This window comes from Nematostella vectensis, chromosome 12 (assembly GCF_932526225.1).
Source record: "Nematostella vectensis chromosome 12, jaNemVect1.1, whole genome shotgun sequence".
In the NCBI taxonomy this organism is placed as follows: Eukaryota; Metazoa; Cnidaria; class Anthozoa; order Actiniaria; family Edwardsiidae; genus Nematostella; species Nematostella vectensis.
In genome coordinates, this window is record NC_064045.1 from 2,611,997 (window position 1) to 2,629,108 (window position 17,112).

The window sequence follows — 17,112 nt, forward strand, 5'->3', positions numbered from 1 at the left end:
AGCTCAGACAATGCTTGCCTTCAACCATATTTACCACCATTTTATAACATTGTGAATCTATGAAGGGAAGAGGGTGACTAGCCACCTTACTGACTCATACAATTGCACCAAGTCAGGTCATAGGCTGTGTGCTACTAGTAAAATGCACCAAGTCAGGTCATAGGCTGTATGCTACTAGTAAAATGCACCAAGTCAGGTCATAGGCTGTATGCTACTAGTAAAATGCACCAAGTCAGGTCATAGGCTGTATGCTACTAGTAAAATGCACCAAGTCAGGTCATAGGCTGTATGCTACTAGTAAAATGCACCAAGTCAGGTCATAGGCTGTATGCTACTAGTAAAATGCACCAAGTCAGGTCATAGGCTGTATGCTACTAGTAAAATGCACCAAGTCAGGTCATAGGCTGTATGCTACTAGTAAAATGCACCAAGTCAGGTCATAGGCTGTATGCTACTAGTAAAATGCACCAAGTCAGGTCATAGGCTGTATGCTACTAGTAAAATGCACCAAGTCAGGTCATAGGCTGTGTGCTACTAGTAAAATGCACCAAGTCAGGTCATAGGCTGTATGCTACTAGTAAAATGCACCAAGTCAGGTCATAGGCTGTATGCTACTAGTAAAATGCACCAAGTCAGGTCATACGCTGTATGCTACTAGTAAAATGCACCAAGTCAGGTCATACGCTGTATGCTACTAGTAAAATGCACCCAGTCAGGTCATACGCTGTATGCTACTAGTAAAATATAACCTAGTACTACCTGCCTTATTGACGAGTTGTCGGCGTCTAAACTGGCGTTTAGCTTCCCCAATATATTGAAGGTTACAGCGGTTACATAATTGAATCATATAAATCACGTTTTTAGTATTGCAGGTTATGTGGGAGGTTATAGGTCGTGTTTCACCTGTTGAGAAAAATGTGTAGCTTGTCAGGCCATCGGTTCTAATATAGGGGCAGGTTAGGCAGTTTTTTCCGTAACGGAAAGCACCGGGAGGTTGGTTGGTGGGAGAGCGGTCGGAAGGTAGCTTAGCTTTAACGAGGATGTCGCGGAGGTTAGGTGAGCGGCGAAAGGCGACAAGAGGGGGCTCAGTGAAAACCTTATGGCATCGCTTAGACGAGAGTAGAAGGTTGTAGTTTCTACGGATTATGTCGTTGATGTTAGGTAGTGTAGGGTTATAGGTAGTGACAAAGGGGATGCGACGGGAGTTTTTGTGGTTGTTATTATTAGGGCGTAGGGCGTCGATGCGGGAAATGTCAGCAGCGCGTAGGATTTGTCTCTTGAGAAAAGCGGGTTTATAGCCACGCTTGGAGGAGGTAGTTGGTGAGTTCATTGCAGCGGTCATTAAAGCTTTCTTCTGTAGAACAAATGCGGCGAATACGGAGGGCGAGGCTATAGGGGATAGCCTTTTTGGTGTGATGAGGATGGCAAGATGAAAAAAGGTGTTGGTGTTTGTCAGTAAGTTTGGAGTAGAGGTCAGTTTCGATTTTACTATTAACAAAGGAGACATTAACGTCAAGAAAAGGTACATTGTTATAGGAGTGGGAGCTTGTAAATTTAATGGTGGGATGTAGATTGTTAAGATAATCTACAAAAGCGTTCAATTTGTCTAGACCCTCAGTCCATACAACAAAAATATCGTCGATGTATCTTAACCACGTATGGGGTTTGTAAGGGGCGTCACGTAAAGCGTTGGTTTCAAATAGACCAAGAAAGAGACAGGCGAAAGAGGGTGCCATGTGTGTGCCCATTGCGGTGCCATGCTTCTGGAGGTAGTGTTTGTCATTAAAGGAGAAGTTGTTCATTTGGAGGATCATGCGGATTAAATCACAAATAGTGCCAGCAGGGATGGGGTTAATGTTACATATGCGAAGGAAGTGGTGACAAGCGTTGATGCCATCATTAAGTGGAATATTAGCATAGAGGCTAGAGACGTCGAGTGTGACCAGGAGAGAGTCTGTTGGTAGGTTGCTGAGTGTTAATAAAATGTTTAAGAAGTGGTTAGTGTCTTTAACGTATGATGGGAGTTTACTTACTAATGGCTGGAGGTAGTAGTCTACAAATTCTGAGATGCGTTTGGTGGGGTGGGAGTTGGAGGAAATAATAGGGCGCCTAGGATTACCATGTTTATGTATTTTAGGGAGTATGTAAAACCATCCAGGTTTAGAGTCTTTTGGTGTGAGGTAGGATTTAGTGTCCTGATTAATTATTCCGTCCGTGTGCATTCGGTTGATGTAAGTTGTGACTCGTTCTTGTATGTCATTAGTAATATCGGTATCTAATTGTGTGTAGAATTTAGTGTCATTAAGTTGTCTATTACATTCATTAATATACCAGTCTTTGTCCATTACGAATGTGCCAGATCAAGAGAAGCAAAGCAAGAGAAGCCACACTGATAGCTCGCGCTGGTACTCTTGAACCCGGTGGCCTCAACCGGCGTGAAGAAACCGTTTAGCTACTTAGTAATCCACACCACCCTATTTACTATCTTCCATAAGTCACTCCTTACTCAATTAATATTTTTACCTTTTGTTAGTTAATCATCAATGAACTTTGTACATATACTACAGGGGCGTAGCCAGGAGGGTGGCCCAGGGGGCCCGCCCCCCCTTCTAGCAGCCAAAAATACAGTAAATGTATGAGACATTATCTAAAATACAGGAGAAAATGACTTGAAATGACCTTTTGGTCCCCCTCCTGTTAAAAATCCCGGCTACGCCTCTGTACTAGCTGTAACATGTCATTGTAACTCATTTATAACCTTAAGAAGGCAGGTATTAGCATGCCGTAATATCGCTCAAAAAAACATAAATCTGCGTTGTTGTCGACTTTTTTTAAAGGTTTTCTGAAATAGTACGAGGGATAGTAACATATTTATTTCTAGACTAATAGCTTTTTTAGTCTCAGATGATCAAACTCCAGGGTGATAATGAACCCTGTCCTCCCATAAGAAAAGTAAAATGCTTTATGTAAATACCACGCTCCCCCCCCCCCCCCCCCCCCCCGTGACTGTTATTCACATAGAAAGGTACCCATAAGCTTAAAAAACCGGAAGATCGCTCTAAAATGGCCACATTTAGATGAATTCTCCAGGTAAAATGACACAAGTTTGATACTTCTCTACTGAAAAATTGCTATCCCCGGCATAAGCAAGTTACCAAGTTCGTCCGAAGGATCATTGCGAACACTGCAAAATCTACTAGTTGTAGTAGTGTCGTATGCCTCGATTTTTGCCTTGCCCTTTTCAATTGAAGATACAGACATCCATCGACCACCGTTTTCCATTTTTCCAGGTTCCATCCCGTTTGAAAAAGCCCGCGAAAAATCTTATATTTCATATTAAGTGTTTGCTGTCAGTTTAATCTATCTCACTTCCGGTTAACTTTTGGAGCGTGTGAAAGATCGTCAGCTGAAAAGGTCAGTATAGATCACAACACTCACATGGACACCAGCGGAATTATCGTTTAATCCTTTTTTTTTTCTATAAATGTTTATTTGTACGCGAGGGATCGACCCTTTGAGACGTGTGAAGAAGTTTGAGTGTTCGCGAACTTCACAACACTCAAAAGGACATAGGTAAATAAGTGAAAAATTCATAAATGTGGACTTTAGAAGCACACTAGTATACACACATTGGCACCAGTCGGGCCAAGACGGGACGCTAGCACAGTCTATTTCCCGTGCAGTTCGGCAACCATGGACAGCTGTTTCGTCCTTATTAGGACTCGTCAGCATGGCATAGCCGGTTTGCCTCAGTTAAACTTCATCGGCAGATCTCCTCTCACTTCACGTCCGTACGACCGTGAGAGACTTGACTCTCACGGTATGCTTATTACTTTATTATAATGACCGTCCTTCTGAACCGTGTGAACGAGCGCTGACCTTTTAAATTATGCAAAAGTTTTTGGTAACTAAGCGTTGCGATGACAGTAGGCTAGATACTTCGTGTAAGAAAAAGGCTTCAGTAAGGTCGCATTCAATACACTAAAACAAGCGAAGTATTGACTATGGCGCAAAGGCTCTTGGGGTATTGCGAAACATTGCAGATTTCCCGGGACCACGAAAAAAAAACCAGTTGCAATTTATAACTGGGCTACCACAGGTATCCCAGTAACTAAGTTTGTAGATTCTTCGCGATTTCCAGGCGTCTCAGCCGCCATCTTGAAATTACTTTGTCAGTCGGGACTTCCAACGGCGTGTCGACCGGATTCCGACTTATACATTACCGCTGACTTCCTGCAGACTCACCCTTCCTCTACGCCGGTGGAAAATTGCTTCCCCTTGGTATTGTGCAACAAGCAACTGTTTCTTAGCGAATCTGCGAAGAAAAGCCGTACCAGCTGATGTAAAAGCAACACAAAGCACAATATCCCTACAAGTCCGGTAAGCAAGGGTATCAGAGAGCCCGACCGTAGTTTCTCTATGAATTATCGGCAAAATCACGCACATCGCGTCTTTGAATGTGTTGGTTTGTGAAGTGTGACAAAATGTGAGATTATTGTTCAAAAGTCTTTAGCTCGATCTTACCTCTGCCATCTTCGGATTTTGATAACATTTCTTACATTCTCTATTCTCTGAGGTCGATAACTCGTGCGTTGTATTGGGGTTTGTGCATTGAATGGGATTTCTACACTAATTTTGTGCGGTTCTCTGTTTGTGCTTCCGCTTTCGATTTAGTAAGGGCTTCGATTGTTTGTGAGCAGTCCGCTTTTATTTAAACGGTAATCACGTCAGCTTTGTTTGTATTTATTTCTGCGATCGTATGCAGCTCAAACTGTCCAAGGTGTTGCTGATGTGGCCTAGGCTTGATTGTTTTAGAAAGATGGGGAATGGATCTCATAGGAGAAATTAATGTTACCGCAGTGCCTTAAGATTCATTTTTATTTGGATTTCTTGAATGCAGCGTTGCTTCATTGAAGTCGCATGAGTATCACAAATATCACAGGCGAAGGGTCATAAGGTAATACAAGAGGGTTTTCTTTTGCCATAAGGTTTCTCCTGTAGCCTTTCTTGACTAAACTGGTTGCACTTCGTGAGTCTTTCCCGCCATTTCTATATTTTTACTCTTGTGACTCTGTCACGCTGTTTTGTCCGCCGTTTTGTCCTACGACAAAAACTGACTTCCCACGTTGTCTCCTGTTTTTCTGGCTTAGTTTTCTTGTGTTTGAAACTGTACTTTGTGTTTTCACCAAAAGCTTAAGTGATATTTTGGATAATTCTTCACTTACAAACATTAATTTATTCAGCTCCGAAATCAGTCGCCTGTAAATTCTGCGAAGGATTTGCATATTTCTCTGAGCCCTGATTGCGATGCGCTGTTGTTGTGTCAGTCTCACGGTAGGCCAGTCACAGTTAAGTTGATGACAAAGAGTTAGTGATTGCGGTCGGATTGCGTTGTTGTGTAATACTGCTTGGAGTTTTTCTACCAGTGGGTTCTAAGTGCATTGTTGATTGAGCGCGTTGGTTCAGTTTACGGGCGACTCGAGTCCAACTTGTTTTTGCCACCCTGCATTTTCATTGTAGTCTTTTAACTATTTTATTCTACTTAATTTTACCTTGATTATTAATTATTAATAATTAATTGATCTAGTTAAATAAAAGAAAGGGAAACTAATCAAATAATTATATACAATCAAACAATTATTTAACCGGAATAACCGGAAAATAAACTACAATACTATTTCTGTAATTCTTTTTCAAAAAAATATATATATAAAATAATTATATCTGGCATAATGGCAGGCCACCTCATGGCCCCCTTGATAGTACTCCTATTTGCTCTACATCTCCAGAATTTCTTATTACGGTGGCAGAGCCCACTAATTGAGTCTAAGGCCGGACCCTTCATTTCACCAGCACTTTTTGAAATGAACCTGGACAAAGTTAAAATTTTCATGAACAATATTTATCCCAATCGTAGAAAATTGATCGCTCCAAGGAGTAACCCAAGCTCACTCGCCTTTCGCCTACTCATTCTTAGTGGGGACATCCCTCTCAATCCCGGTCCCACCTACCGGTATCCCTGTGGAGCATGCTCAAAACCAGTTAAATGCAACCAGAAGGGTATTCAGTGCGACTACTGCGATGCATGGTATCACACAAAATGCTGCTCAATAAGCAATGAAAGTTACAATACACTTGCTAACAGTTCTTGTTCTTGGATCTGCTGTGCCTGTGATGTGGCCAATTTCTCAAAGTCATCAAATGGTCCTGACATTCCTGATGACAATTATTATTTATCTTTATCAACATCAGTACAATCATCCGGCTCAGAATCACCCCAGCCACTAACATCCTCCCCCAGGCAAAGACAATAAAAGAATGGAACAAGCTGCCCCGCCCTACCCTGGATTCCACTAGTGCAGATATTTTTAGAGAACGAATAAAATAAAATTAAATTAATAAAATTATATTAATACCAATAATGCTGTTTAAACGATTTTTATCTTTTTACTTTATTTAATCTTTTTTTTATTCTGCCTTATTATTATTTTATTCTGCCTTATTATTATTTGTATTATTATTTATTTTTATTATTATTATTTTTATTTCTATTATTATTTTATTTTATGTTTTTTATTTATTTTTTATTTATTTATTTATTTTATTTTTTATTTTTATTTTTAGTTAATTAATTAATTAATGTATTTATTTATTTATTTATACAATTAATTTATATCCACGGTGATGGTAACCCCTTTGTGGATTAAAAATGTAGATGTAGATGTAGAAGATTCCCTTAGCATTCCCTTCTTTTCTAGGTTGTCAATGGTTGCTAAACTTTTGTTAGGTCCTAACTTTTACTTTGTTCCTCAACAGATTTATTAGTAAAACCAAGAGTGGAATTGATGCTACTTCAATCTTTCAAAATGTGATGTCAATGCATTAAGCAGGTATAGCCAATCTACTGTAGCATTGATATACAGCATTTTGATGTTGTGATAATAAAAGATGATGATTTCTCTTGTTGCTGAGCATTTCTGTATTTTTGCAGATCAGTATGGCCTCTGTACTCTCAGCCAGTGAGGAGAAGGACAACTTCCTCAAACTCTGCCGCCTGCTGATAGATGGAGGTACCCAGTCCCTGCGGACATACTTCACATCAATCCACCATCCCACCCCCCTTGCAGCATTTCTAAATACGCACAAGAAAACCTTAACTAACCTGAAAAGCAGGAGGATACTCCGCCAAGAGCAGTTTGATCGACTATTCCCTGCCAGCGGTGTTCCATCAGCTAATGATTATGACATTACACTTTTGTTCCTGTTGCTTCGCCACATCTCTGGGTTGTCACCACCTGTCAGTACATCTAGCTGGGATGTGTTGCCTCCTCCTACTGATCTTACCAAGGAGGCACACATGGCCCGGCTGAAATGGTACAGGAATAATGTGTTTGCCCACATCAAATCAACTGAAGTGCCAACTGTTCAATTTAATCAGTACTGGGTTGAAATATCTGATGCACTGATCTCCCTCGGTGGAGTCAGTCAGGGTGACATAGATGCCCTGAAGGACACACCTCTTGAGAGAGATTATGTAACGCTTTTGAAAGAGTGGGTTGATAAAGATCTAGACTTGTCAAAAGAAGTAAATGAGACAAAGAGAGAAGTGCAAGAGACAAAGACTAAAGTAGATGAGACAAACAAAGTAGTGCATGAGGTGAAGGGAAAAGTATCTGAGATCTCTATAAAAACAGAGAAAATGGCAGTGGACCTAGCATCACTCAAAGAGGAATTCTCAAGTAAGTAAACCATCTGAAAAAAAGCTAGCCTGAAATGATAATAAGAAACTTACACAATCACGAATCTCAAATCACAATAAGATATCATTTATATAAAAAATACTGAACCTATTTAGTTGACATTATTGAGACATGACCTCTTGCTTTATATCCTTGTCCATGAAGACAGGGTTTTTTCTCTTCATGGCCTGATGTTGAGAGAAACTTTTGTCCCTTTTTTGGTTTGGTATCTTCTATACACCTAAAGGCCTAAAATCCCTTTCTTGATTATATCACTCTCAACTCTACAAATTGTTGTCACAGGTAAAAAGTTGAACAGTAAGAAGGACATCACTGCCACTAAAGGTGATGAAGCTGCTTCTGGGAAGTAAGTTATAATTCTTTTTTGTGTGTTTCTCTTGCACAGATAAGCAAAATTATGAGTTAGATCGTGGAATCTTCAGTGAATTGTATTTTAAATGTAGCTTTTTTATTTATTTCGTTTTTGTTTCTTATTATATAGATTTATTATAGATATTAAAATGTCACCCTTCAATAACTGAAAGTAACAGGTAATGTTATGTTGTAAACTGATTGTGTGGTTTTTACTTTAGAACATCTCATGACCCAGGGAATGAGAGTCTACCAAAAGGTACATGTGACATGCTAAAGATATTTTAAGAAAATAAAATTAAAAGTTGCAGATTCTTGAAGGGGCCAAGGGGGTGGGGCTGGGCCGGGTCTAGTATCTATGGTAACCCCACGTATTTAGGTAAAATTTTAAGAGGACATATATATGAGAGTTTAGTTGCTCCTGCCATATGTTTTATACAGTTTGTATCAAATCATAGACTTCCACCGCTGATACAGTGGAACCTGGATATTACGATACTTGATTTAAGGATAACCTTGATTTTACAATGGCGTTCCTTTCTCATGGTGGAAGTACAGTGAAATGTAGAAGAAATTACCTCGATCTGCTGTTATTGGATACATTGATATTATTGATTTTATGATAGAAATCTGTTCTCCTAAGCGTAATTTTGAATTTTGTACAACAATATTATTGATTTTGTTTATCAACAAATAATGAAAAACTCAGTTGTGTACAGTACAGTCAATCAATTTTTTTTATTTGACAGATCTTGTTAAATACAGATTACAGTCTCACAAAGAGAAAATTTACAGTCTTACAAGGAGTACAGTTGCACTTTTTTTCCGGAATAACCGGAAAATAAACTACAATACTATTTCTGTAATTCTTTTTCAAAAAAATATATATATAAAATAATTATATCTGGCATAATGGCAGGCCACCTCATGGCCCCCCTTGATAGTACTCCTATTTGCTCTACATCTCCAGAAATTCTTATTACGGTGGCAGAGCCCACTAATTGAGTCTAAGGCCGGACCCTTCATTTCACCAGCACTTTTTGAAATGAGCCTGGACAAAGTAAAAACTTTCATGAACAATATTTATCCCAATCGTAGAAAATTGATCGCTCCAAGGAGTAACCCGAGCTCACTCGCCTTTCGCCTACTCATTCTTAGTGGGGACATCCCTCTCAATCCCGGTCCCACCTACCGGTATCCCTGTGGAGCATGCTCAAAACCAGTTAAATGCAACCAGAAGGGCCTAAAATCCCTTTCTTGATTATTACACTCTCAACTCTACAATTTGATGTCACAGGTAAAAAGGTGAACAGCAAGAAGGACATCACTGCCGCTAAAGGTGATGAGGCTGCTTCTGGGAAGTAAGTTATAATTCTTTTTTGTGTGTTTCTCTTGGACAGATAAGCATTAATATGGGTTAGATCGTGGAATCTTCAGTGAATTGTATTTTAAATGTACCTTTTTGATTTGTTTCGTTTTTGTTTCTTATTATATAGATTTATTATAGATATTTAAATGTCACCCTTCAATAACGGAAAGTAACAGGCAATGCTGTGTTGTAAACTGATTGTGTGCTTTCTACTTTAGAACATCCCACGACCCAGGGAATGAGCGTCTACCAAAGAAAAAAGGTACATGTGACATGCTGTAGATATTTTAATAAAATAAAATTAAAAGTTGCAGATTCTAGAAGGGGGCGAGGGGGTGGGGCTGGGCCGGGTCTAGTATCTATGGTAACCCCACGTATTTAGGTAAAATTTTAAGAGGACATATATACGGGAGTTTAGTTGCTCCTGCCATATGTTTTAAACAGTGTATATGTTGATGGGTCTTCCCCTCTTCCCCTGAGACAAATCATAGACTTCCACCGCTGATACAGTGGAACCTGGATATTACGATACTTGATTTAAGGATAACCTCGATTTTATAAAGGCGTTCTTTTCTCACGGTGGAAATACAGTGAAATGTAAAAGAAACTACCTTGATCAAGCATTATTGGATACATTGATATTATTGATTTTACGATACAAATCTGTTCTCCTAAGCGTAATTTTGAATTTCGTACAACAATTTTATTGATTTTGTTGATCGACAAATAACGAAAAACTCAGTTGTGTACAGTATAGTCAATCAATTTTTTTTATTTGACAGATCTTGTTAAATACAGATTACAGTCTCACAAAGAGAAAATTTACAGTCTTACAAGGAGTACAGTTGCACTTTTAATATTTTGTTAAAGTTGATAAGTAACCCAACCGAGTACAACACTATTTTCAATGGATTTTCTTTTATATCGTAAAATCAAGGAGGACATCTTGACAATACCCCGATTTTCCGGTACATTTACTATCTCCTGGGGCATATTGTAAAATCCAGGTTCCACTGTATCTGTTTTGTATAGCACTTAAAACACTTATTACCTATCAGTAGAGATACAGCCTACCCCATCCAGTTTGCAATCATGACTATGGGTAATGGGATAGTCATGGATAAAAGATGCTGTAGAAGGAGAACAAAATCATTTTCTCTCTTGGCTGCAGAGCTCTCTTGTATAAACGAAAAACTGTTCTTTGCATAGATGATACCGATTTGGATTTTGTTCCTTTGTCAGCTCAAGTGTGCTGCACTAGCCATCGTATTGTTCGCTTACTGCACATCCAGGTTCAGTTTTTCTTTCCCCAAAAAGGACTTGAATTTTCAGCCCCATTTCTTTCTTTCACAGAGGCAAACAACACACTATTTCAATATTTAATTTATAGTTTGTAGCATGTTAGGCGAGAAAGGGTCGCCTATAGGGGTGTAATAGATGTCCTCTTCTTTCGAAAGCATTGTCAAGGATTTCTATTATCCTGTTTGACACACTTTGAAATGAATATTCTATATTATATAGCATCCGTACAACTTTCATATTGTTGAAAAATGGAACTGGGTTGAGCCATGTGTCTGATAATAAAAAGCCTTAAATTTTAATATTCAAACTGACACAAACACATTTCATTGGACCAAATATGCAAATCGTTCTCCTTATTGAGAAATGCCCTTCAATAAAAGAAAGCCAATTCAAACCGAAACAATAATATTTTTGTATTTTTTTTAGCGGTTCAAGACTTTATTGACTATCTTCATCTGAGGTACACGACAGGTGAAGAGGTCCTTATTGAGCCGCTTAAGGACATGGAGGACGGCAACTTCACGCTGGAGAACATGTTCTCAGAGCTGGAGATCGTCAGAAAAAACACCGATATCAAGGTGCCGATGTATGACGTCTTTACCGCTAGTGAACCATCCAAGACGGTGCGAAGTGTTCTCCTGGAGGGGGACTCTGGGGCGGGCAAGACCACGTTTTGCAAGAAGATTGCATATGACTGGGCAACAGGGGTCTTGGCCAAAACAGAGTCCTTCCCTCAGGTGGAGCTAGTGCTGTCTTTGAAGTGTAAAGGGATAAGTTCTAAAGGGTTCCCGCAGGCAGTGCAAGATCAATTGTTTCCCGAGGAATTTAGTGTACAAGATAGGGTAGAAGTGGTGCAGTACATCAAAGAAAACCAAAATAAGGTTTTGATAATCCTAGATGGATACGACGAGTTACCTTTAGAGGCAAGGGAGAGCATACATAATGTAGTATGTAAAAAGTTCTATTCCTCTAGTTGCACCCTTTTAACGAGTAGACCAGAAAAGAAGCTCAGCAAATACTTTACAGGAAGTAATGCTCTAGAAATCAAGGGATTTCTCGATGTTGATGACTTTATCAGCATTTTCTTTAATGCATTACCAGATTACGCAGCATTTATTGTAGAGATTATCTCCAAAGGAATCTCTAATGTCGAATTGTGTAATCCTCTCACCTTGATTCTCTTCTGTTTGAGTTATAAGGATCATTGTGAGAGGAACAGGGAAAAGGATTTCTCACATGGTATGACCCTTCGAGAACTTTACGAGGATGTAGCGTACTCACGAATTAGGAGATACTTTGAGAAGGAAGACATCAACTTCGACGATGACGATATTCAAGCGACGAGTTTACAACTAGGAGAAATTGCTTTTCATAGTCTTAAGGACAAGGCTAACACCTTTCCACTTCCTAAACTATCAGAAGTTTTGAAAAAGGTAGGTTTCTTAACACGCCGCAAATCCCCTAGCACCATACGAGCAGTAGAAATGTACTCCTTTGTTCACAAGTCTTTTCAGGACTTTTTCTGTGCTGTGTTTTTAGCTGACAGGCTTGGACAAGGCATTGTTGAGAGTGTATTGATTAATGATTTTGGATTTTACCTCACTGTCAATCGTTACGACCTCGCTTTGATGGTAGTCAGTAATGTGATGAAAGCCGTGGAATCTCTCGCAGGCAAAGTACCCGAGCATCCACCCGAAGAGTTTCCCGTGAATGATTGGCGTGCCTACTATATCGCTCTCAAGTTGCTGTGTCAGTGTCTGGCGAGATGCAAAAAATCAGAAATCGTCAAAGTTTTGGAAAAGGCATATTGCCTCCTTCCATGCAGAGTGCTTTTACAATTTAATAATTTTGAACCATGTTATTCTACGCTGTTAGGATTGTCATATTTGCTATCGTACGATTTGTCTCGTTCCCAGAGCCTGCAGACTGTCGGTAGTGTCAGCGGTTTGCGTCCCCTTGGTGATCTTGCTATCCTTTTTTTGAATTATACAGATGGGATCCCTGATCAATTTACAAAAGCGTTAGCTTCTTCTCCGATTCGAAAACTAGATATTTCTTGTCCCCCTTGTGCAGGAGATATTGTAAAAGCGCTTGTCAGCATGCTGTCACGTACCACCTTACAGTCTCTCAGCCTTTTTGTTGGGAACGGCGAGGCTAATGTTGGCAATTTAATCGAGTCTTTAAAGAACAACGTTACACTCTCAGCAATCTGTATTGAATCTGTCGGCTTTGGTGATTCGTGTGCTATCAAGTTGGCTGAGATCTTATCTGATAACACCAGTCTCACTGACGTTCGCATTAATAGTAATTTTAACCTGTTGCAGGTTAAAATTCCTTTTTCTTGATCACTGTAATATAGATGTGTTTGGTGCCAAGGAACTCGGCATAGCTTTGTCAAGGAATTCATGTCTCGAGGAACTGTCCGTAGCTTGTAATGATATTAATGACGGAGGGATGTGTGCGCTGGCTGAGTCTGTGGCTAGTAATGAAACATTACAGGTTCTTTACATCTCGTACAATAACGTCGGTCAAAATGGTAAAAAGGTTATAATTAGCGCTTGCGAAACGAGCAAGTCCGTCCGGCATCTCTACCACGAGAACGACTCGATTCTCAACACGTGCTCCAAGCCTCACTCGGTCTGTTTAGTTCCCCGTCAATTATATGAACCTGTTTCCATTGATATGTTTCAGAAAGTGCATTATTTATACAAAACATATAGTCAAGGTGTAGAACAGCAAGTCGAGGAGAGCTTGACTTCATTCTCTCGAATGCTTAATTTGTAATTTCTTGAGACGTTTATTTGAAAATCCTTTTTTGTATAAAGTGCAGGGAGTATAAATCCTCTCCATCTTGTTCACCCATAAAATTTTGCTTAAAAATGTCCAACTTTCATTTTCATTTCTAGCAAAAATTACCGTCGGTCCTCCCCCCTCAAACAAACATCTTGTTTGTGCATAAGACTGGGGGGACTAGGGTATTGAAGGTTAAGGTTATTGGGGGGGGTGGAAGGTTTTATAATGACCATCACAGGTGGCTTACACTAGCATGTCACGTGACCAACTAAAGAGTCCAAACGAGCACCAAATTGTCAAACACGTAGCTGTGACTTGCTCGTGTAGCATGTCACGTGACCAACTAAAGAGTCCAAACGAGCACCAACTTGTCAAACACGTAGCTGTGACTTGCTCGTGTAAGCCGCCTGTTGTTGCAAGTTGAGTCAGAATAAATGATTAGTTTGAGTGCACTAGGGGTGTTACTACGCAAAGCATATTGTCAAATGTTGTACATACTTGTATTTTAGTCACTTTAATACCTAGGGCCTATTAAATTGTATATAGTGCACAATGGTAATAAAAAAGATGATATTGATTGTGTAGATCGCTGACTGCTTGCATTAGCGTTGACTTTCCCCTTATCCCTCCCACGCTGCCGGTAAACCATGCGCTCTGATGGCCTCCCTTCTGCGCATGCTCCTCAATGTGCAGTACTTTGGTTATAAGCGACTTGCACTTAAAGATCACGTGACTTCTTGTGTAGCAAATTTACGCCAAAACACAGAAATGGCTGGACCATCATGCCAGAGAGTGACAAAAAAAATAAAAATAAGCCCCTTCTGTCGAGGCATAGAAACTTTCTGGGTGATTTATAAGCGCTAAATATGTTTTTCTTTATTTCACCGTTCAAGCTTCGCGAGAGTCAAAAGTCACGTGATTTATTTAAGCAGGTCGTTTATTGCGCGCATGCGCGTTGTACTGTTCTCAGGCCCCCCTTAACTTTCTCCACAGGAGACCCAAGCTCAGGGTTTGTTCAGCCCGTGGATCGCGAGTCTCTCTATAGCGAGTCTCGGGCTGTAGCAAGGGAGCTTCACTGAGACTCGATGCGTGAGCGCGTTGACTGCGAATAGCCGCCATTCCCCTCGATTCGCAAAAGTTCCCAACATTTCTTTTCGTACGACTCTGACTTCTATACCCCACCTCCCTACCCCCCTTGGTAGCGGCCTAAGACTGATATTGAGCTATCTTCAAAAAAATAAATGGACTAGTCTCTTAGTGATACAAAACGTGTATTTACAGCCGTTACATATATTTACTAATACAAACAAGAGGATTGTTGTATAGATCCTGATATTTAATCTGATGTGTTGCTTGACGTTTAGATTGCGTGATCACCATATTTAGAAAAAGTGGTGTCTGAAAAAGAAGGCGAAGTCCTCGTGACAAAAAACCCGCTCAAACCCGCACGTCACACAATCACGAGCCTTGGAAGTTGAATGTCTAATGCTACATGTCAATCAATCTCCGCTCTAACAGAGCAAATACGCCGCTAGCGTTACATCTTGTCACATGTATTGCGTGGTGGTTTCACGCGAGGTCACGCGTTCACGAGCTTTGGTAGATCCCAGTGCTTCGGTGTGAGGCGACCGCGAGGTAGACCCTCTCTCCCATAATGAAGAACGTCATGTCACGTGTCCGTGCGGAAGAGATGGACTGGACCTTTGGCGAACTTTCTAGAGTGATACTTGTCCCAGGCGTAGATCACGGGATCGAGGCCACTGCTGATGATGGCAAGGTACGCCTTCTCTTTTTACCGATATATTGCGATGTAATGCTCACCCAATCACGTGCCTGGAAAAATACAAGTGAAAAGTCACGCAACATTGTCTCGTAGACGTCCTGGAAGTACAATTTCAAAAATAAAGCTGAAACACTTTTTTGTTATTGATTATCATTTAAAATATAACGGTTTATTCGCAAGGAAACTTTAATATAATCTGACCCATAATTGACGATATTTGCTTGAAAATATATTAGTTACTCGCTGGAATTAGCCGATGGAGAGGGGTGCTTTGTGCGACTCGGCATCGAGCGGGAGCATAAAATGGTGGCCTACTTTAAGGCGCAAAAGGTGCCCCGGATGTGATGGGCAAAGTTTTCTCGATGTATGATTTGTTAGTTATCCTCATTCAATCCTAACTGACTGTCATACAAAAGGTTCCAGTCTGTTGTACCACTGTAGCTCAGTCTATAAATGGGAACGAGTATAATATTGCCGATTATAATGAAAGAGTAGACAAAGATCAACAACCGAGGAAGGGGGAGTTTTTGTTTACAGAGGGACAAAAATATTTGTAACTCAATGTCCGATTCTATTTTAGGGTTCACGAGTCGCAAAGAGCATGAGAGAAAGAATCAACATCTCGATCTATTCATCTTTTAATAGTCTATGAAAATTTATAGCTTAACTTAATAATAATTGCAACACAAAGAATTTTATTGTTTAATGATAAGAAAAGACATTCTAAACAACACCCCAAAAGTTCTCCAAAGTTCTCTTGTGTAAACATCTGGAAATTTGACAATAAAAAATGTTTTGCCGGCCGTCTTGAGCGCACTGGCAGTGCGATCTCTTCGAGAGTGGAGGGTAAGTGCGCCATGAATGACAATAAAATTGTTTATTGTTGAATTTCGAGAATTTCACAAAAAAGAATTTTGAAGAACTTTTGGGAAGTTATCAAGGACATGCTACTCTGTCATTTAAGATTGAAATCATTTGTTGCAATTACTTTTAGGTTAAACATCAGATTGACTGGACTACAACAAAGTCTGTCATTTAAGACCGAAATCATTTGTGTTGCAATAATTTGAGGTTAAACATCAGATTGACTGGACTACAACAAAGTCTGTCATTTAAGACCGGAATCACTTGAAGATATGCGAATAAGGTCCATAAAAGGAGCAGGAACACGTCTTTGCCGATGAAGATGGGCTCCACGTCGAATGCTTTCTTGGTTTGGAGAGTTTGGAAAGGCACAAACTGGTTATCCACCCATTTGAAGACCGGGGAATCAGAGTTCCTGGAGTTGCTAGCCACGGCGAAGTATTGCTCGCCTCCGATCATGAACGGCTGCCATTTGCGAGCATTGGCAACTTTGAGGACTTGAAGGAAGTTGAAGAATCTGAAATTAAGGACATTTTGACAATTTAGTTCAGTGAAACCTTGATAATTCGAACTTAGATAACTCCCCGCTAGCTTCAGGAAATGTTAAAAAAAACTCTAATACGCTTAAGGAATCTTCAAATAATATGCTTTTTGCATCTGATACCTATGACAGTGCACCCCCCTCGGCCAATCCTGGGAACAAGCCTGCTATCAATCAGTTTAGTGTTTTTTTAACAAAGTCTACTGGTCGTCATTTGTAGAACACAACCCTCTCTCTTCTGTTCTTAAAATCGACACTTACGATATGGTTATCGTAAAATAAAAAAATTCTCTAGAAATGGTAATGTTTGGTCGTGCACATATTTAAAAATACATTGGATAGTATGGAA

The 17,112-nt window shown here is 39.9% G+C and overlaps 1 protein-coding gene across 1 annotated transcript; it reads left to right on the forward strand.

Moving 5' to 3' along the window:
- The first annotated feature begins 4,261 nt into the window (after positions 1 to 4,261).
- Positions 4,262 to 14,654, forward strand: LOC125557526. The gene is made up of 10 exons (XM_048720188.1): positions 4,262 to 4,380; positions 6,817 to 6,890; positions 6,992 to 7,739; positions 8,043 to 8,106; positions 8,333 to 8,370; positions 9,409 to 9,472; positions 9,699 to 9,742; positions 11,209 to 13,086; positions 13,142 to 13,318; positions 14,569 to 14,654. Exons 3-10 carry the CDS (start codon positions 6,998 to 7,000, stop codon positions 14,652 to 14,654), a joined length of 3,093 nt encoding a protein of 1,030 aa, XP_048576145.1. The 5' UTR covers positions 4,262 to 4,380; positions 6,817 to 6,890; positions 6,992 to 6,997.
- The last annotated feature ends 2,458 nt before the right edge of the window (positions 14,655 to 17,112 follow it).

Excerpts from the sequence above, each read along its gene's own strand:
- LOC125557526 (XM_048720188.1), top strand. The coding sequence starts at position 6,998 with ATGGCCTCTGTACTCTCAGCCAGTGAGGAGAAGGACAACTTCCTCAAA. Across the intron at positions 8,107-8,332 it reads GATGAAGCTGCTTCTGGGAA|AACATCTCATGACCCAGGGA; the intron begins GTAAGTTATAAT and ends TTTTTACTTTAG. Across the intron at positions 8,371-9,408 it reads GAATGAGAGTCTACCAAAAG|GTAAAAAGGTGAACAGCAAG; the intron begins GTACATGTGACA and ends TTGATGTCACAG.